This window comes from Leptodactylus fuscus, chromosome 10, assembly GCF_031893055.1.
Source record: "Leptodactylus fuscus isolate aLepFus1 chromosome 10, aLepFus1.hap2, whole genome shotgun sequence".
NCBI lineage: Eukaryota > Metazoa > Chordata > Amphibia > Anura > Leptodactylidae > Leptodactylus > Leptodactylus fuscus.
The window spans coordinates 59,259,579-59,281,091 of NC_134274.1; the positions used below are offsets into that span (position 1 = coordinate 59,259,579).

A 21,513-nucleotide genomic window follows, 5' to 3' on the forward strand; every position below is an offset into this window, starting at 1 on the left:
TTGCGCCCTGTTGGTGGTTGCAGTAGGCATGATATTGCCATGACGCCCTATTGGCGGCTGCAGTAGGCATGATATTGCTATTGCGCCCTATTGGCGGCTGCAGAAGGCAGGATATTACCATTATGCCCTATTGGCGGCTGCAGTAGGCATGAAATTGCTATTACGCCCTATTGGCGGCTGCAGAAGGCAGGATATTACCATTACACCCTATTGGCGGCTGCAGAAGGCAGGATATTACCATTATGCCCTATTGGCGGCTGCAGTAGGCATGAAATTGCTCTTGCGCCCTGTTGGTGGTTGCAAGAGGCACGATTTTGCCACTGTGCCCTATTGGTTAGTGTATGCAGTTAGAAGCCAACTTTAGTGGCTGCTTGGCCAGTGTAACAGATATTAAGATCTTATCCAACATGGTCATCCAGAATTAAGAGCAACATCAGCCAAGTGTGGCGTTGCCCAGGCATATAAATATCAATAGCAATTCCCGTCACAGGAAACAGGATCCATTTGCTGATAAGGAGCTAAAAACACCAAAATATAAAGTGCCGAACATCAGCCAAATTTGAGTGTTTCTAACTTTTGACACCGACACTAACAGTTCTGAAAAGTATCAAGAGAAAGGGAAGTGGTTAAGTTGTAACAAGTGCTTCACTTCTTAAAAACAGCTGTATTTGATGCATAATATTGGAGTGTATTATGCCGCCATACTGTGACATTAGGAAGAGTAATGTGCCCAATATTCCTACTGAGTTACAACAAATATAAAACGGCACATGATAAATTTGATACAATTTATGTTATTTTTGTCGACTCCTGCATTATATAACACTATGGAGAGTTCTTTTCCATAATTTCAAGTAATTTTATATAAAAGTTTCAAATGGTTTCAGTACTAAAACATGTATTAGTGATAATAGGATATCAGTGTGCCTGTAATAGGATATCAGTGTGCCTAGTTGTGGGGTCCTTTCAATGTGCACGCAGGCACAGTAGCTCCATTTTGGCTCCATCCACATTCTCTTGGTAGGTGAAGGTCTGAAAAAAAAGACTTACAACATAAACCCTCCACAATATATAGGAAGGGGTTTCAGCAATGAATAGTCTCCACACGATCCTTATACTGCCCGCAGCTATCTCTATATGGCCTGTCTGCAGAATATTGGAGCTGTGCTTGGTGCATACTAACAAACTATTCTAAGGTCATTTTAATTTATTAGCTTGTTCAGCAGTCTGCAAATGTCACAAGGATAATCGAATAGAAAAGTTGCATGGCAGCTGCAGAGCCATTCTCACCATCTGTATAACCAGTTACTTAGATTTATGAGTGAAGTCAATATTAATACAGTAATTGGATAACATGCTGGAGAGGATCTTTCAGACTTTGATAAGCATTATAGAATACAATTTGCTATTTTTTGTATCATCTGCAAATTTGTGTCCACTTGATTGGATCAGTATTTTGTTATTTTTACATAAGAAGGGAGATGGGACAGGAAAATAACAAAACAAGTTGAAAGGGACACTAAAAGGGGTTGTCTGCTTTCTAGATAAAATGACAGGCTATACCACAGGATGCATAATAGCCAACGGGGCTGATCTAAACCATAACATTGTTTTGCTTTTTTAAAAAAAATTTGCACAAAATTATCATAAAAATAAATTTCTGTCTGTCCGAGCCCTACATTTACCTTACATGCAGGGTAGAGCTGCTGGTGTATACACTGAACTGTTTACATTGCTACGTCGCAGATTCCATCAGAAGCGATTGACCCCATGACAGAAAACCGACACACATCATTATAGTAATTGGGGTCTGTGGAGAAGCGCTGGTGTCCACCCTGTGACAGATCTGACCCTTTTTAATTTTTATTGGAAGAGACCGCGCCTCATAGTAAATGCAGTAAATATTTCAAAGCACTGACTATATTGTTTTTTTCAATCTTGGTAAATTTATTCACAGGGATTCCTCTATTACCGTATATCAAAAGATAGGGATAAATATAAATAGGGAATATATTATTACTTTACAGTGAGAAATAATAAAATAATACGGTGAACTATATTTTGAAGTGATAAAACAATAGGATGCATAAAATGGTCTATGTAACAATCATTGTAGATGTGAGGAAGATTGCCCTGAATTACTATTCAATGCAAACATATATCTCGCAGCAGGGAATATTATGGCTTTTTACCGTCTTCAAGTCGCAGTTATGATATCATGTCTTATTAATACTGCACAGTTTTCTCATTAAAAATTGATCCACGTTTTCCCATATTCTCTTGCACAATCTCATTGTACATAATGTACGCCATGTGAATGGTGCATCCTTCATAAAAGAACGGATAAAGCAGAGTTCACTCAAAAATGTGAGCAGTTTACAGTATCTTATTTTAGAGCTAGCAATGAGCAGAACTGCGGGATCCTGTGTTGTGCTATACAGGGAACTGGTAGAGTCAACATGGCCATGAGTGTAGTACATGACCCCATAGTACAGATGTGTCCTTCCTTACCTTGCCTCTTGACTCAAGATGTTCCCATGAGTGGCAAAAGGATTCTGTCTGGTATAACTATTTGCTTACTATTCTGTAAGGCAGCTAAAGACTACTTGTCAGAGATCCTTGCTTTATCCTCTAAACTGCATAACATGGCTAATCTAAAAATTCTACAAAACTTCTTTTGTCTATCACTTAATGGTAAATAAATCTTGAAAGTGACGTGTTCAACCAGGAATAGTTTCATGTCATCTCCCTACTACATGTGAACATTAGAGATGAGCGAACAGTGTTCTATCGAACACATGTTCGATCGGATATCAGGGTGTTCGCCATGTTCGAATCGAATCGAACACCACGTGGTAAAGTGCGCCAAAATTCGATTCCCCTCCCACCTTCCCTGGCGCCTTTTTTGCACCAATAACAGCGCAGGGGAGGTGGGACAGGAACTACGACACTGGGGGCATTGAAAAAACTTGGAAAAAGTCATTGGCTGCCGAAATCAGGTGACCTCCATTTTAGACGAATAGTGGATTTCAAATCCGGGTCATATGAGAATGTGAACTTTGTGACTATGAGACAGGGATAGCTGTACAGGCAGGGATAGCTAGGGATAACCTTTATTTAGGGGGGAATGTTATTAAAAATAACTTTTTGGGGCTCTATCGGGTGTGTAATTGTGATTTTTGTGAGATAAACTTTTTCCCATAGGGATGCATTGGCCAGCGCTGATTGGCCGAATTCCGTACTCTGGCCAATCAGTGCTGGCCAATGCATTCTATTAGCTTGATGAAGCAGAGTGTGCACAAGGGTTCAAGCGCACCCTCGGCTCTGATGTAGCAGAGCCGAGGCTGCACAAGGGTTCAAGCGCACCCTCGGCTCTGATGTAGGAGAGCCGAGGGTGCACTTGAACCCTTGTGCAGCCTCGGCTCTGCTACATCAGAGCCGAGGGTGCGCTTGAACCCTTGTGCACACTCTGCTTCATCAAGCTAATAGAATGCATTGGCCAGCGCTGATTGGCCAATGTATTCTATTAGCCTGATGAAGTAGAGCTGAATGTGTGTGCTAAGCACACACATTCAGCTCTACTTCATCGGGCTAATAGAATGCATTGGCCAGCGCTGATTGGCCAGAGTACGGAACTCGACCAATCAGCGCTGGCTCTGCTGGAGGAGGCGGAGTCTAAGATCGCTCCACACCAGTCTCCATTCAGGTCCGACCTTAGACTCCGCCTCCTCCGGCAGAGCCAGCGCTGATTGGCCGAAGGCTGGCCAATGCATTCCTATGCGAATGCAGAGACTTAGCAGTGCTGAGTCAGTTTTGCTCAACTACACATCTGATGCACACTCGGCACTGCTACATCAGATGTAGCAATCTGATGTAGCAGAGCCGAGGGTGCACTAGAACCCCTGTGCAAACTCAGTTCACGCTAATAGAATGCATTGGCCAGCGCTGATTGGCCAATGCATTCTATTAGCCCGATGAAGTAGAGCTGAATGTGTGTGCTAAGCACACACATTCAGCACTGCTTCATCACGCCAATACAATGCATTAGCCAGTGCTGATTGGCCAGAGTACGGAATTCGGCCAATCAGCGCTGGCTCTGCTGGAGGAGGCGGAGTCTAAGGTCGGACCTGAATGGAGACTGGTGTGGAGCGATCTTAGACTCCGCCTCCTCCAGCAGAGCCAGCGCTGATTGGTCGAGTTCCGTACTCTGGCCAATCAGCGCTGGCCAATGCATTCTATTAGCCCGATGAAGTAGAGCTGAATGTGTGTGCTTAGCACACACATTCAGCTCTACTTCATCAGGCTAATAGAATACATTGGCCAATCAGCGCTGGCCAATGCATTCTATTAGCTTGATGAAGCAGAGTGTGCACAAGGGTTCAAGCGCACCCTCGGCTCTGATGTAGCAGAGCCGAGGCTGCACAAGGGTTCAAGTGCACCCTCGGCTCTCCTACATCAGAGCCGAGGGTGCGCTTGAACCCTTGTGCAGCCTCGGCTCTGCTACATCAGAGCCGAGGGTGCGCTTGAACCCTTGTGCACACTCTGCTTCATCAAGCTAATAGAATGCATTGGCCAGCACTGATTGGCCAGAGTACGGAATTCGGCCAATCAGCGCTGGCCAATGCATTCTATTAGCCCGATGAAGTAGAGCTGAATGTGTGTGCTAAGCACACACATTCAGCACTGCTTCATCACGCCAATACAATGCATTAGCCAGTGCTGATTGGCCAGAGTACGGAATTCGGCCAATCAGCGCTGGCTCTGCTGGAGGAGGCGGAGTCTAAGATCGCTCCACACCAGTCTCCATTCAGGTCCGACCTTAGACTCCGCCTCCTCCAGCAGAGCCAGCGCTGATTGGTCGAGTTCCGTACTCTGGCCAATCAGCACTGGCCAATGCATTTCTATGGGGAAAAGTTAGCTTGCGAAAATCGCAAACTGACAGGGATTTCCATGAAATAAAGTGACTTTTATGCCCCCAGACATGCTTCCCCTGCTGTCCCAGTGTCATTCCAGGGTGTTGGTATCATTTCCTGGGGTGTCATAGTGGACTTGGTGACCCTCCAGACACGAATTTGGGTTTCCCCCTTAACGAGTTTATGTTCCCCATAGACTATAATGGGGTTCGAAACCCATTCGAACACTCGAACAGTGAGCGGCTGTTCGAATCGAATTTCGAACCTCGAACATTTCAGTGTTCGCTCATCTCTAGTGAACATCACAATGAAGTCCACAACACTCGCTATGACATGCTGATATTAAAAGCTGGTGTGTAAGTTATCTCCAGGACTCTTTCCTGTAGTTTCAATTGTAATATGTCCGGATCCGTACCTATATATGTATTTAAATATCATATAGCATTCAAAACATATCAAAAGAATAAGGACAACCATTAAACATGTATTATACCCTACAAAAAATAAATACATCAGATCATATTACAGAGAGAAAAAGAGCATACAGGCTCAAACAAATAAATACGTATATAAACATGATAATTACCAAAGAGATATGGAATTTACCATATAATCTCCAAAGATATCCGAAACCTTCATAGATGCTAACGGCAGAAAACACTGATTATATAGTTCTCGGACAAGATCACTGTAAATTAAATCGTCGGAATGCGCCGTATATACATCTTTGACCATAAACTATCCCAGTAAAGCGCATAAAAAACATGCCATATAGTCATAGTCTATCCGGTTACAGCGTAGTAGACACGCCCCCTGTATCTTAGTAACAAAAAAGCCACATGTAAGTCATAAGACCAGATTCCACCAATCATAGGCTTCTAGTGGGTGATTCCACCAATCATAGGCTACTCATTCATAGTCTGGCATATAAATCATATGATAGACAACTCCCTAGTTTTAGACAGGAGTATATGTCCATAAAAAGTTTTAAACTGGAGTGTGTTATACCAACATAAAACTTTTTAGGGGGAAAGTCAAATATATGACAAATCAGATCGCACATTGAGACCCTTTGATACCTCGTATTAAGACGTAGTATCCAAAAGGCCTCCCGTAACAGCAACTTCTTCCTCCACTCACCTCCCCTGACTGGTTTATGGACATATTCAACAGCATAAAATTTCAAACAAGATATATCACCATGATGGAACTGTGAAAAATGCTTAGATGCATTCGAAATGTTATCTTCAGTTTTATTACAATCTGAGATGTGTTCCGACAACCTGGTCTTCACAGCTCTAACTGTACAACCCACATATAACAACTTACATGAAATGCATTCTATTACATATATCACATGATCACTATTGCAATTCAAGAAAGTCGCTATATCATATTTACGTATATTGTCTGTATCGTGGAAATTTTTAGTCTTCTTAGCGCGTTTGCACATATTGCAGTGGTTGGAACCACATCCAAAAAAAACTTTTATCTTTTTTTTTTTTTTTTAAATTTAGATTATGAGCCCTGCATAGAGCTCACAATGTACATTTTTCCCTATCAGTATGTCTTTGGAATATCGGATGGAAATCCATGCAAATACAGGGAGAACATACAAACTCCTTGCAGATGTTTTTTTTTTTTGCCGTTGGCGGGATTTGAACACCAGGACCCCAGTGCTGCAAGGCTGCAGTGCTAACCACTGAGCCACCGTGTGACCCCCTTTTTACCACAATTTTTGTCATGGTCCTTGAACATACTTGGAGATCCCAGTATCCCAGTGACAAGACCCAATAATGACTGCAATAGAGCAAAAAATACGTGTAAATTATGCTGTATATTTTTTTATTATGTACCTCTGTACTAGAAAGCAGACTACACTTTCCGATATAGTAAAAAAAAAAACAAAACAAAACAAAACAACACCAATGCTGACCAGCATATAGTAATTGGGGCAAGCTTTTGTGATGCATACACTGAATGTGATGTAGAAATAAAATGTGAACATAGCCTGCCAATGGCCTGTACAGATGTTCAGAAGCAAATAAAGAGAGATTCTTAAAGAGCGTATTGTGATTTCGATAATGTTTACAAGTAGGAACATCATTTATATAATGTTCTATGCATTTCTCTCCCTCTAATGGAGCGGTGATGCTGCAGTATTTTCACTGCTAATTTAAAATTGTCTAGCATCAGCCAAGATGAGAGTTCGTCCTGCTCCCCCGAGTACCGTGGATAAGGATGCGTGCCAGAGATAGTACATTCAGTGCAGGAACTTTATAATTTATGCTATTAGCTATAGAGGAAAGGGGCTCTACTTGGATGGAGTCCAGAACCAAACAGGCAGCTCTGGGAGCATTTGAAGAGTCATTTCTCAGAGTATGTTTACCCAGAGAGACAGGACATTGGACAGAATGGGCCTCAGAAAAAATGTGTGTACAAATGGGTCTTATTAGTTCACTGATATTTGGAATAGGGTGAAAGGCAGTTTGTAATTAAGAATAAACATGTAACCAAGGAATTATATTATACTACAATGAGTAGAGCCTCAAACATGCAGCCGCGACAGTGTGGCATGGATTTGTAATACACCACCCTTGGAATATTATGGCCCTTAGCTAATACCTGTGTGTCGCTAATTTTAAAGGGGTTGTGCCATCAATCCAGATGACAATAAGTACATTCAATATGCATTATAGGGTAGCTTTGTATAGTATTATCATTTAAAAAATAAAATAAAACCCTTGCAAAAGTATAGCAATTATTTGCTTTTAACTCATTAGACATGCATGCTCATCAGAATACAGTACAGCTTCTGCTGAATTCTTAGTGAGAATAGCAGACAAGTTAAACATACACAACATAGTGTAGGCTTCCTTCTGCTTATAGACTCTGTCACGTAAAGACAGAAGCCATTAGATAAACTCATCACCAGTCAGTGCTGCTCTCCTCCTGAGCAGGAACAGAGGCAAGAAGGATCATTCAGGACTGAGCAGTATGAAGTGATGAGGATCTTATTAGGTTTTCAGGACAGAGCAGCATAGACTGATAAGGAAGTTATCTAAGAGTCTCTGCTTGGAGTCTAAAGCTTTAAAGGGGCTGTCCAACATAAAAAAAGGCTGAATTCACCTGGAAAGAACACTTCTTCCTTTTCTCAGGAAATGATATCAAATATATGGGATTGAGCTGCAGCATGGCCTTATGACCAACAATAGTGATGTCGCATTCTCTCAAGAGGAAGTACAGCTCTTTCTGAAAGAAAACAGTCATGTTTTGCAATCCAACATAACCCCTTTAAAGATACAGCATCACTGATTTTTTTTTTCCACTAGGAATACAGCAGAAGCTATACTGTATTACAATGGACATGCACCTATAACGGAATTGTGCCTAGAGATATATTTCCTCCCACAAGAGGTGCTATTACAAGCAGAAAAATGCAATGTATTTTGAGTGTACTTATTGCTGCTGTATTGATGGCACAATCCCTTCAAATAGTGGCACAGCATATATAACATGGTAGTTACAAATGTTGAAACTAGTATTATCTAGTAGTACTGTATGCTAAATCAGCTTCACTACTCATATATGTCTGACCTTAGGTACCCACACCTGAAAACGGGAACTGGAGGCGTTTGACCCATATCAATCTAAGAAGTAAACCCAATACGCATATTAGAGTAAATGTGTAAAGTATTGTTAGTGAAAAAAAGTTTTCTTAAATATATAAATGTTTGCATTATATACTTGTTATAGCACCCCAGGGTGTTCAACACATATGAAATTGGGTGCATCATTCTACTGAAGCTCTGTCCTACATGCCCAGTAGAATACAGTACAGCTTCTGCTGTAACCTAAGTGAAAGAAGCAAGGATATAATCACGTTATTGGACACAGGTATTTCTTTCTGCTTCTCAAAGGCAAAGTCCTGTATGGTCACCTGTAATGTACACTTCATTATACAGACTCCCAAAAAGCGCCTCATCACTCCTTGCTGCTCTCTTCCATTTTGGGGGCAGAAATAAGAAGGATCTTTCAGAAACGAGCATCTTGAAGTGATGAGGTGCTTATCTAATGGCTTTTCACCTCACATCATTTATCAGGATATTTAACTTTTACTATTACAAACACTATTCCCCATGCTGGCCTTAGAAGGGAAGCTTAAATGGTGAAAGGTCCTCTTTTTAAAATTTAAAAAAGATTACATACAACTAAAAAAAACTCTGTACTTTTAGCATCACACCTTTCTGGTATTGTAGGACAGCCTTTATTTCGATGGAGCTGCAATACCTGACACAACCCATGGACTGGTATGGCACTGTTTCTTAAAGAAAGGCATTTTTAAAAGTACTGAAAAAACATTCATACTTTACTGCAATGTTTATGTTAGGGTCACTGGACATTTCCTCTTTCACACTTTTTAAAGATACAGAAGATTATATTATATATCAGCTTTCCTTATAAGAATGTATTGCTAACTCAAGGGATTTATGAATTATTTTAGTTTGTTTGCCCTTAGATCTGCAACAGGGTGAGTTCTATTTACTGGAACATGAACAATTCTCTGGAGTATAATCTCTGTGCTTGATGTATTACCCCCAATACGTCTGTATTTTAGACTATAAACGGTTTTCTGTGTGCACTTTATCTTTATATTTCATGTCACAGAGAGTCTTTATGACCCAGCAAAGGAGAACTAAACTGTACTGCAGGCCAATAGGAAATGTAGAAAATGGGATAGGATTTTTATAAATCTTATCCAATTTTCTATCCAGAGGCTACTGAAAAAGGTAGAATTAAGACATTGCAAATCCAGGTACTGTTCAATTTCTGTTTTCTCTACATATGGAGTTTTGAGTCTGCACAGGAAGTAATAAGCATAGTCTATATATCATTGAAGGGTTTGTTGTCAAAACAAAAGAAAAAAAAACACAGAAGAAGAAAAAAAAACGATTTGTCACCAAGAGTCATAGCATGTAACTACAGGAAACGCTACAATGCAATTTAACATTCTAGGCTCTAGCTTTTCACTAATCTTTCAGTTTTTCTTGACATTTACTGGAATTTTAGTAGTTCAAAGCACTTCTTTATGGTTCTAAAATTATTGAAGGGGATTTCTGTGATCTAAGATTCTCTGTATATAAAAGACAATAACTTAAATCTCACATAGTATATAAAAATAAGGGTAAAGATAATAGCAAACCTATTCACATCAGGGTCATTTGAAAAAACCTCTTATACTTATATCATAAAAGCTGGGGCAGTATACTTTGGCTTCTCTGTGCGTGTGCTTGAAGAGCAGTATGTATGCAGTGAAGTCCAGGTGTACTACTCCAGCCTCTTCGAGAAAATCTAATGCGCCAATAGCATCATCAGACTAAAGATTAGGACATCATAGTCAGATAGGCTTATCATAGTCAGAATTGGGACTCTGAACCTCTGATGCTTATAATTTCTACGGTATAAAGTAAGAAATTGTTTGACCCAAAATGTGGAACATAATAGTCGCTATTACTTATCTCTCCCGGCTCCCGAAGGCTTCAGGCCTACTTAGGTGACATCCCATATGTCACATGGGCATAGGGCTTGCGTCCTTATGCATAGCGACGCAAGCCCCCTGCTCACGCGACATCCGGAGTTCCGCCGTACTACACTGAATATGGCCGACATGATCTACGGGAATGCTCCTGAGCCAGGGCGAGGTAAGTAACAGTTTTTTTGTGTTTCCTCCCTGACCCTGAGTCTCTGATTATTATACTTTGGGGTCTGAAAAGACCCCAGAGTATTATAATTGTTCATGGGTGTCTACAACGGGGCATATAATACTGTGTTCAAAGGGCACTTGGGGTATATAATACTACTAGCTGGTACCCGCGACTTCGTCTGCGGTGATTGTAGAAGTGGGTATATACAGGCGCGGGTAAGGTTTTCGTACTGTGTATACGGTATGGGTTATGAAATGTAACTTTGTATCTTGTTTTTGCTGTAATTCAGAGAATACGTGAGACTTTTGTGTTGAAGTTAATTTGTATTTGAGCTGCTATACGGTGTTGTGAGAAACTTTACATAGTGACTTTGGGACAGAAGTATTTGAAGTTAACCCTTTGCCGCCGATGGCATTTTTTGATTTTCATTTTTGACTCCCCTCCTTCTAAACCCCATAACTTTTTTATTTCTCTGCTCCCAGAGCCATATGAGGTCTTAATTTTTCCTGGGACAAATTTTTCTTCATGATGCCACCATTATTTATTCTATATAATGTACTGGGAAGCAGGGAAAAAATTCAGAATGGGGTGGATTTGAAGAAAAAATGCATTTCTGCGACTTTCTTACGGGCTTTGGTTTTACGGCGTTCACTGTGCAACCAAAATGACATGTCCCCTGTATTCTGTGTTTCGTTACGATTCCGGGGATACCAAATTTATATGGTTTTATTTACATTTTGACCCCTTAAAAAAATTCCAAAACTGTTAAAAAATTTTTTTTTGAAAAGTCGCCATATTCCGACAGCCGTAACTTTTTTATACGTGCGTGTACGGGGATGTATAGGGCGTCTTTTTTTGCGGGACCGGGTGTACTTTGTATTTCTATCATTTTCGGGAAATGTTATTGCTTTGATCACTTTTTATTCAAATTTTTATCAGAATCAAAACAGTGAAAAAATGGCGGTTTGGCACTTTTGACCATTTTTCCCACTACGGCGTTTACCTAACAGGAAAAATATTTGTATAGCTTTGTAGAGCGGGCGATTTCGGACGTGGGGATACCTAACATGTATGTGTTTCACAGTTTTTAACTACTTTTATATGTGTTCTAGGGAAAGGGGGGTGATTTGAATTTTTAATCCTTTTTATTATTTTTTTTTTATTTTTTTTTTTACTTTTTTGAAACTTTTTTTTTTTGCATTTATTAGACCGCCTAGGGGTATTGACATGGGTGGGCGGTGTCGCGGATTGTCAGAGTGGTGGGGGTCGGCAAACATAGCTGCTCCGGAGCGTTAAAGAGAGCCTCCTGGAGTATCGTTAAGGTGAGGGGCAAAGTGGTAAAGTATATGTATATGTGATTGTGTGGGGTTAGGGGCGAGGCTGTAGAGGGCAATATGAATTTTGTGGCTTGCTATAGTCCAAAGTGTGTGAGATTGCAGAGATGGTGGTGTGAGTTTGGGTTTTGTGGGGGTCCTGGCACAAACGTATGTGCGCTATTGTGACGAAAAGTAGCCTATTGTTTAATCGGGTGTATTAACTATGTTTGTGGAAAATTTCAGCCAAATCGGTGGAGCGGTTTTTCCGTGATTGAGGAACAAACATCCGAACATGCAAACATACAAACACACAAACCCACAAACTTTCACATTTATAATATTAATAGGATGTTCAAGGGCACATAATACTTTGTTCAAGGGGCACATGGGGCATATAATACTGTGTTCAAGGGGCACTTGGGGTATATAATACTGTGTTTAGGGGCATTTGGGGATTATAATTCTGTGTTCCAAGGGCACTTGGGGGCATATAATTCTGTGTCATTGGGCATAACAATGTGTGCAGGAATGCGCGTGTCCACAGGGGGAAGGGATGTGTTGGTGGACCCATTATTCCAGAGTCCCCCCCAATTTTTTTTCCAATTTAAGCACTGAATGTCCCCAAACCTGCTGGCAGGTTCCTTTAAAGGCCTTTAGATGTTTCTCATAAAAGGAGAGGCCTCCCTAGAGCCCATCCAGGACCTTTCATATGGTAACATGAAAGGCGCCATTCACATGGGGCGGATTTTGGCACGGAATCCACGTCATAATCCGCCCCCCTCACAATGGTGGTCTATGGAGACCGCTAGCATTCTTTTTTTCCGAACTGCCCTTTCTTCAGGCGGATTCCGTGGCTGATTCAGTTGCAGCGTCCACCTCGCGACAGCTCCCTCTGGACTAGGCCCATTCATTTGGGCCTAATCCGGAGCGGAAAGCCACGACGGGATGCCGTGCACTGCACTGCGGAGTATGCCCATGTGGATTTGCGTGTGGACTAAGCCAAAGTCTGTCAATATTTAGGCAATGGAATATGTTGGAGGAGAAGGAGTAGCAAAACAAGAAAACAAGTCAGTAAATTGAGGCCTTCATTAGGGCCGTCATCAAAATTGTCTTTTCTTTCTTGTGAATTAGGAGGTGGAAGTCACTCGCACATTGTTTACAAGCGCCCAAAGGAACAATTGAAAAATTCTACTTTAAAACTCAGCTAAAACCTGCATCTCTCCTAGCAATCACGTGACAGTCAGACAATCATAAGGCTGGTGGTAAAATTAAAAATATTTTCTAGAAACTCAGCAAAATTTATATTTTTAAAACAACCAGCCCACAGGCCTTAGCCTACGGAGCTTTATATTGTTTGGATCACTTAACAGCTAAATGGAAGGAAGTTAGTGTTTGTGCTGAATTTCCAACAAGCTCCCGAAAATAACAACAATAGCCTCATTTGTTACAAGGAGCAATGCTCCTTTTAATCTTTTCTTTGCAAACATTTTTTGGAAGTGTCATGAGGTTTGTTTACTGTCACCCTATTAAAACAATGCCATCATAAAATGTCTGTTAATCTAACAACTTTTTTTGTAGTGGTGTAAATTAAGTCATGCCAGAGAAATTCTGACCGCAACTTTGCTTATGCCTCGAAGATCTTCATATCCCAAAGACGCTATTATTATTTATGGGTACTATAAAAGCTTAGAGTACAAGTCACAAAGCTCAAAGATGCTAAGCAGATGGATAAACGATTATTGTAGGAGCGAAACTGCATAAACTTGAGAATTTATCTCTTCCTGTTGTAACTGTGAAAACAAGTATTTAACATGCACATTTTTCTTGCCATGTCTTTATTTTAGTGTAAACTGAATGCAAGGCAGAATAAAGGAGAACGTGTACCACCAAATACTCTTACAGTCTAAAATAAGCAAGACTATCTATCTACAAAATCTTCAGTTTCTAACCATTAGAGATGAGTGAGTACTGTTCGGATCAGCCAATCCGAACAGCACGCTCGCACAGAAATGAATGGACGTAGCCAGCACGCGGGGGGTTAAGCGGCCGGCCGCCGTCAAAGCGGAAGTACCAGGTGCATCCATTCATTTCTATGGAGCGTGTTGTTCGGATCGGCTGATCCGAACAGTACTCGCTCATCTCTACTAATCATGTAAAGCCACGTTCACATACATGTTGGAGTCTCCGTTTGAAGACTGCATTGCAGTGTGCCTCAAAGATCGATGAAAAAGGGCTTCAAGTCTGACTTTTTCATCTGCCAGAAGAAGAACGGACATCCAACGAATCCCATTATAGTTAATGGGGTCTGTCTGGCGCAGTATGTTTCTGCTGTTGTAGCACTCCACCTAACCGCAGATAGGCCAACGCTAATGTGAACTTACTGTAACAAAGATTTCTAGCTCTTGCACAAATATTAATATTTAAAAACATAAAGAGCTTTATTTATGTTCTGCCCATGCAGAACTCTAAGGGCTAGTTCACACGGGCAAAATGGTTAGGATTTTGATGCAGAATCTGCGTCAAAATCCTGCCGCCTCCCATTGAAATCAGTGGGAGACGGTCATTTCCTTTTTCTGCGTGCGCGAACAAACCGAAAAAAGACGCGAGCCTCCCCTTCTTTAGGCGGGTTCCGCGGCTAATTCAGCTGCGATGTCCTCTTCGCAACACCACCCTCAGGACTAGGCCCATTCATTTGGGCCTAATCCGGAGCCGCGATGGAACATGTTCACATGGAGCCCCGTGTGAACTAGCCCTTAGGGTCCATTCACAGGAAGGAAAATGGTGAGGAAGTTGGTGTGGAATTTCAGCGCTGAAAAAAAAGGCCTCCCATTGATTTCAATAGGTTCCTTTTTCTGCTAGCAAATTAATTGCTCTGTAATTCAATTTTCAACAGGAAACTAAATTTTTGGAGCATAACTAGAAAAAGCTGCTAAACCAGAGACACTTGTGATAAGCCGATATGTGACTTACACGGTACCTACATATAGACTGCCCTGGAGACAGTTTTCTTCCTTCTGATGGAGAAATAACAAGCAGCAGTCTACCAAAGACCCACAGGTAAAGTGATCTCTGGAAATAATACATACTGTAGGGATACTATAGGGACACAATGTTAACAAACTAGCTACATATTTAACACTACTGAATTTCCTGTAAAAACACTAAAAATTTTTACTATCTTTTTTAAATGTATCATAATAAACTGCTATCATTATGAGAGTGAGAACTGGCATATGGCTCGCTCTATCATCCACAGACGTGAACAGACTAAAACCACCCTGTGGCCAGATTATTGTGAGCACTTAATGGCTTTTCATTGTAAAGTAATTGCACAATAATTCTAAGCAAACACTCTGTGATTGTTCTGCGTAATGCCCTCCGATTCCTGAAAGTAGGCTTCTGTATTTACAGAAAATATATTTATTGCTGCAACTTAATTTGTCATGGAAATTATATTTTTATTTACTGATTTCAACACAACTTATACTAACTGAATACCTTATTAGTCCTATTTCCATTATGATTTAAAGGGGTCTTCAGAAACTAGGATAGATCTTCAATAGAGATGAGTGAACCAGGCACACTCAAACTGATACATAGAGCTGTACCCAGATAAACAATATAGTATACTGCTGTGAGACCCTTCATTCTGCTGACTGGAAGGGGTCTGACCAATCAAACAACCTATTATAAGGGTCTGCCTTCAATGTTAAAGGGGCTCTGTCATCAATACAAACTGCAGTAAGTAAAAGGAACATACATTTTAGAATAACTTTAAGTTTGTTAAATACTGTTTTTTATTTAAAAAAAACAAACACAAAATCGTATCAAAATTATATATTTGTAATCACACCTCTTAGTCTTCATAACATATAGGTATGTGCATGTTATTTTAATGAGGTTCTGTTAGTTAAGTATAAACACTGCCGCCCAAGCTGAGCTTTTTACTGTAAGGGCTCGATCATATGGAGTTTTTTGGCACTGAATTTTGACGAGGAATCCGCCTCAAAATCCGCTGCCAAAAACAGCTCCCATTGACTTCAATGGGAGCCGCTCGCTTTTTTTTCCCCACTAGCTAGTAGCAGGAAAAAAAATTGACATGCCCCTTCTTCGTGCGGATTCAGTGGCTGACTCAGCCGCGGCATCCGTTGCGCGAGACTCCCTTCCCAATTAGGCCCATTCATTTGGGCCTAATCCAGAGCGGAATGTTGCGATGGGATGCCGGTGCACTGTAACGGCATTCCGTCGCGGCTAGCCGTACGGTATGTTCACATGCAGAATCCATTTTCCGCCATGTTTACATACCCTATGCAGCAGAAAAAAAGCCTATGTTCAGACTAAGGCTACAGTTATACTAGCGTTGTGTGACAGTTCGGGGAATCCGTCTCCATTCTGATTAAAATATGCGGAGAGAAAAATCCTGCAACCAGGACTTATCTCTCCACCAATTTCAGTCAGAAAATGGGTGGACCCAATTACAGTCTATGGGTATGCTAGTAACCACTTTTGAAGCAGATCAGGTCCACTTGGGGACTTAAGAACGGAAACTCGAACACTAATGTGATCCCTGATTCTTCCACCGAGGATACAGCAAAAGATGTACTATATATTACTGCGCAGGCAATATACAAGAGAAGTATACATTCTGAAAACCAAGGGGTATAATTGAATACTTATATAATCAGATAATTGCAATATTTCTGCAAGATTTTTTTATTTTTTTTAAGTTACTCTAAAATGTATATTCAGTGTATTATCATTGGTATTGATACCACAACCCTTCAGAACAGAGTCAGAGATAAAGCTATAATTTATGCCTGTCTGATCGAGAATGCCACCTGCTTTGCAACCACTTATGGATGTGGACAATTTTAAAATGTTGACCACTAAATCCAGGAAGACAATAGTCACTTTGACACTACAGGATTTACATTTAAAGTGTTCTCGAGCCAACTCCTGCAGAGTTGGAATACAAGCAGCAAGGGATTAGTAAAGTGAGGCATGAACCCGACTTCAGAGAATTGATACAGTGGGGATGGCCATAGTGAGAAGCAGCAGACTTACCTATGTCCTGTAAATTATGTTGGCACCTATTCAGGATGAAGAGTACAGTCTTGTAGAAACAAGTGAGCAATCTTTTTGAGATTGGTCAATGTTTCTTCCTTTAATACATCCAGCACCAACCACATACCTTTATCAAGAGAAGCTCCCGCCATGTGGTAAAAGCTGAGGGCTGTGTCCACATCATTAATGTTCTTTAGAAAGGTAAAGAAGTTTTCCACCTCCTCAAATTCCAAGCCCTGAAAAACAAACATTTAAGGTTTTTTTTTATGAATTTGTTAACCAATGTGACTAATATGGTCATTTTTTTCAACTATTTTTCTAGAAGATAATGTTCTTTTTGAAAGACTATTGTTAGGTTGCTGATATGGATGACCTCTCGTCCTCCTCACCACACTCAGCTTGGCTGTGTATACATGTGTTGAGACAAGAGACAAAGCCACTGCTGAATAACGAATGGTGACTTATCTCACCTAGGAACAGAACGGTCAGATGTGATGCAACCCAACAGCCTTACTTTATTCTCCTCCAACAACTGCCATTGGTGTCGATTCTGGAGGACCCATGCACAATAAATGGTTGACCAAAATTGATTTTGGGTGACATTAATCTAATGTGTATGGTCAACTTCAGAGCAATACCCATTAAAGTAAACCAGTCAGGTGGTTTTTCCACCATAATCTGGCCCTACCATTTGGTGGATCAAGTAAATTCCCTTACCTTTGACCTCTCTGTTACAGCAAAGTGATGCTATAAGCAGCGCCTGAGTGACCTCTTTTACATGTCTTTATAATATACATTGTTCTTTAAATCCTTACTATTTTCAGAATGTAAAAGGTGTTTTCCAGGAGTAAAATACAGATTTTGGAAATGATTAGCTATATAATATTTTTGTTTACTAATTTTACTTTTTTGGAAACAGAATACACAGAAATACTTTGGGTCTTAGAAAATTCTAAGTTGATACATTTTTGCATTCATTGGACTTCTTTTTTGTGGTTCAGAGCTTTGAATCTCCATGGAGTTAAATAATAAAATTCTATCACCACTAGGGGGAACTTGCAGCATATTAGGAAAGATTTGCCAAGAATAGAATACACTACATTGGTCTGGATATCCTCTGTGCCAGTGCAGAATGCAGACTCCTCGTCATAACTTAAGTACATCCTCCTAGACTAGTAGCAGACAGATTTCAATCATAATTTTTTGTCAAAACCTGATGATAAATTTATGGTAAAAAAAATGATAATACATCTGTTGGGTTGCTGGCTCTGCCCTTATTACGCCCCCTCTTTGAAAAGTTGCAAGGCCGGTATAAAAATTCCGTTGGCGCAAACATTTAGCATTTAATAAAAAGTTATAGCTGGATTTTGCAAAAATGTATACTCACAATTTTTTTTGTCTATGGACAATTTTCAATTTTAATCTCAAATCCCTTTGATTTAATTTTTTTAATTCAGTGAGTCAGTGAAATGGCACAAGGAGAAGGAGTTGGATATATTGTATGTAGACCTAGCCCTATCACCAATTAGTGGGTGACAGGAGGAGAAAGCCTGCATGTAATATATCATAATATATCATACTCCACATGGAGATGTGCTGGGTCACCGGATTACCCTTGCTATGTAAAAGGTTGGGGCTCATTAATGTAATAAGAGGTCACATAGTGCAGTTTAGCACAAGTAAAATTGCATCAGAAAAAAAATGCATACAATTTTTATCTGATCTTTGATGTTGTTTCTTAATATTACAGGTAAAACATTTATATTTGGTATCGCAATAGGAGTCATAAAGTTGCCATGTGGCCTTAGCCTCAATAAAAGTTAAGTGAAGGGAACAGGATTGGGGATGTATTCAGTATGCAATGGCATTGCGAAGCAGCTGAGAGAGCAGGGCGCAGAGTGCAGGATGTAGCCATCCTGTATAATGTTTCAATTACATGAACTGATTATAGTTGGTAAGGAACAGGTTAATAAAAGCTGTATAAATTAATGGCACTGAGAACACCAGCCTGCAGTTTTCAATGATATTAATACATTATAGCTTCTACTAACCCGTTCCCCGAAGCCATCATTGGGGAACAAACTATTCCGAAAACATAAGCCTGCAGTTTTCACTGATATTAATTGATTATAGCTTCTGCTCATTTGGGGAAATGCTATAACCAGCAGGGAAAACTCAGATCTGTGATCATGTTATGTCATGCCAGGACCACATACCATTCTGCGCCAGTTTCTCCATCCTGGATGGGTATTGGACAGTACTGTTGCCCTCATGGTGTGCCGTGCCTTAGTCCCTGAAGCCCCTGAGTACCACATGACCGGTGAGGCAGTGCACTGGTGAGGGACCGACTGTGTATAGGAGTGACATCACCAGTCCCGCTCATTTGACCACTAGGGCCGCATGAGAAGGATGCAACTGCATCCACTAAACTGAACTGGTGTGTGGATACGACTGCATCCACCAGAGGTCAGGATATTCGTTTCGAATAGCCCCTCAATATTCGACTATTCGAACGAATATCGAACCCCATTATAGTCTATGGGGAAAAAAACGTTTGTTTCAGGGAAAACCACTATTTGACTAAGGAGGGTCACCAAGTCCACTATGACACCTCAGCAAATGATGACAACACCTCTGATATGCAACTGGGACAGCAGGGGAAGCATGTCTGGGGTCATCTAACATGCCCAAGTCACAGTATTACCCCACTATCACAACCTATCAACTACACACTTTCCAAACTCAATTGAACCTCTATGAAAGTGGGAAAATACCTGGAAACCTTCTTTCCTCCCCAATTGTATGGACAGAAACCCGAATTTTAAGCTAAAGAAACATTACCAAGCACCCCTTTAAATCACGTTGCCCATGACAACCACAGATGGAATAGGCAATGGGAAATCCAACAGTACCTACCCTGAACTGTCATTATGTACATGTGTGATGTGGTAAAACCTTCAAAAATTCACTTTTCTGGCCCTTAACGTGAGCCCTTCCAAATTAAGTTACAGGCCCTTAAGCTGAGCTACCAGCAGAGATTGAGGCCCTTTAGGTGACTTCAGCCTTTTACCGGCAGAGTTTTAGGCCCTTTGGGTGAGTTGAGCCTTGCACCAGCAGAGTGTTAGCCTCTTTAAAAATGTTAGCCCCTAAAACGGTGGTTCCAAAACCATTGTGTGGGATTGATGTAGTGGATTGGACTGAGGACTCAGACATTGACCTTGATTTTGATTGGGAAATCGATAACATTTACCTGGGGGTAACTTTTATTTAGAGGACCACAAAGGTGGAGAATTGGCTGCAACCACTACTACCGGTAATGATCCTCTAATATGGGACTCTACATTACCTCTACAGGGTTCTGATCAGGTGTTAATAGTCCAAAGAACATGCTCCAGTACTGTAGATGTAGATCAGAAACCACTTTCCCTTCCGACACCAGATTTAACCAAGCTTCATCATCATCATCCTGGTGAGATGGAGCCACTAAAGGAAACCTTGCCTTCCAAGGCATGTTCTGGAGCTGTGACTGAGCCAAATCTAAACACAGAGTCCTTTGGAACTCAACAAAATTCACCAGCAGTGTTTTTGGCTCTTGGGGTGAGATGAGCCAGCACGTGTCCCGTAACATCAGGCGGGCCCTAAGTTCTGCGTTTTGCACAAAGTTCCACTTGACTACCGACATGTGGACAAGTGCATGCGGCCAGGGACGCTACATCTCAATCACGGCACACTGGCTGAATGTAGTTGAGGCTGGGACTGGGTTGCAAACTGTGGCGACCTGCCTTGTCTCCCCGCCCAATATTCCTGGCAGGAGTGCTGAAACACCACCCTCCTCCACCAGGCATTTTTTCGTGTGTGATAATGGCTAGAACTTGGTAGCGGCTCTGGAGCTTGCCAGCCTCCAACACGGTCCATGCCTGGCTCCCCTTTTAAACTTATTGGTGCAACGGTCTTTAAAAACATACAACAATGTTCTCGAGCTACTGGTGAAAGTGCGGCGCTTGTGCGACCACTTTGGCAAGTCTACAGTAGCTGCTGCGAGCCTCAATACACTCCAGCAACGCCTATATCTGCCTGAAGCACCGGCTGTTGTGCAAGGTCACCACACGCTGAAACCCTAGATGCCATATGTTGAGCAGGGTGTGTGAGCAGCAGAGAACTTTGATGGAGCTTCATCTCCAAAACCCAAGGGTTCATCAAAGTCAGCTCCTTCAGTTTCAGCACCATGACTGCCCATGGATGGCAGACTTATGTGAAATCCTATCCCATCCTTTCCACTGGACACTTTACAAACTCACAAGAACCTCTATGAAAGTGGATAAATAATTCCGTGTTTCCCCGATAGTAAGACACCCCCGATAGTAAGACGTAGCGGGGGTTTTAGGGAGGTCGGCTAATGTAAGACATACCCCGAAAGTAAGACATAGTGGGACTTTCGGGGTAAAAATAATGTAAGACACTGTCTTACTTTCGGGGGGGGGGGGTGTTACTACCATATCGGGGAAACACGGGGCT

At 41.2% G+C, this 21,513-nt stretch overlaps 1 protein-coding gene across 2 annotated transcripts in view; it reads right to left on the reverse strand.

Annotated features, from left to right (window-relative positions):
- MICU1 (mitochondrial calcium uptake 1) overlaps nt 1-21,513 on the reverse strand; it is a 200,186-nt gene that overhangs the window by 26,241 nt on the left and 152,432 nt on the right. For both annotated transcript variants that reach the window (XM_075258233.1, XM_075258232.1), the window contains one exon: nt 17,126-17,234. In XM_075258233.1, coding sequence (XP_075114334.1) covers nt 17,126-17,234 — 109 coding nt within the window. The remainder of the gene's footprint in view (nt 1-17,125; nt 17,235-21,513) is intronic.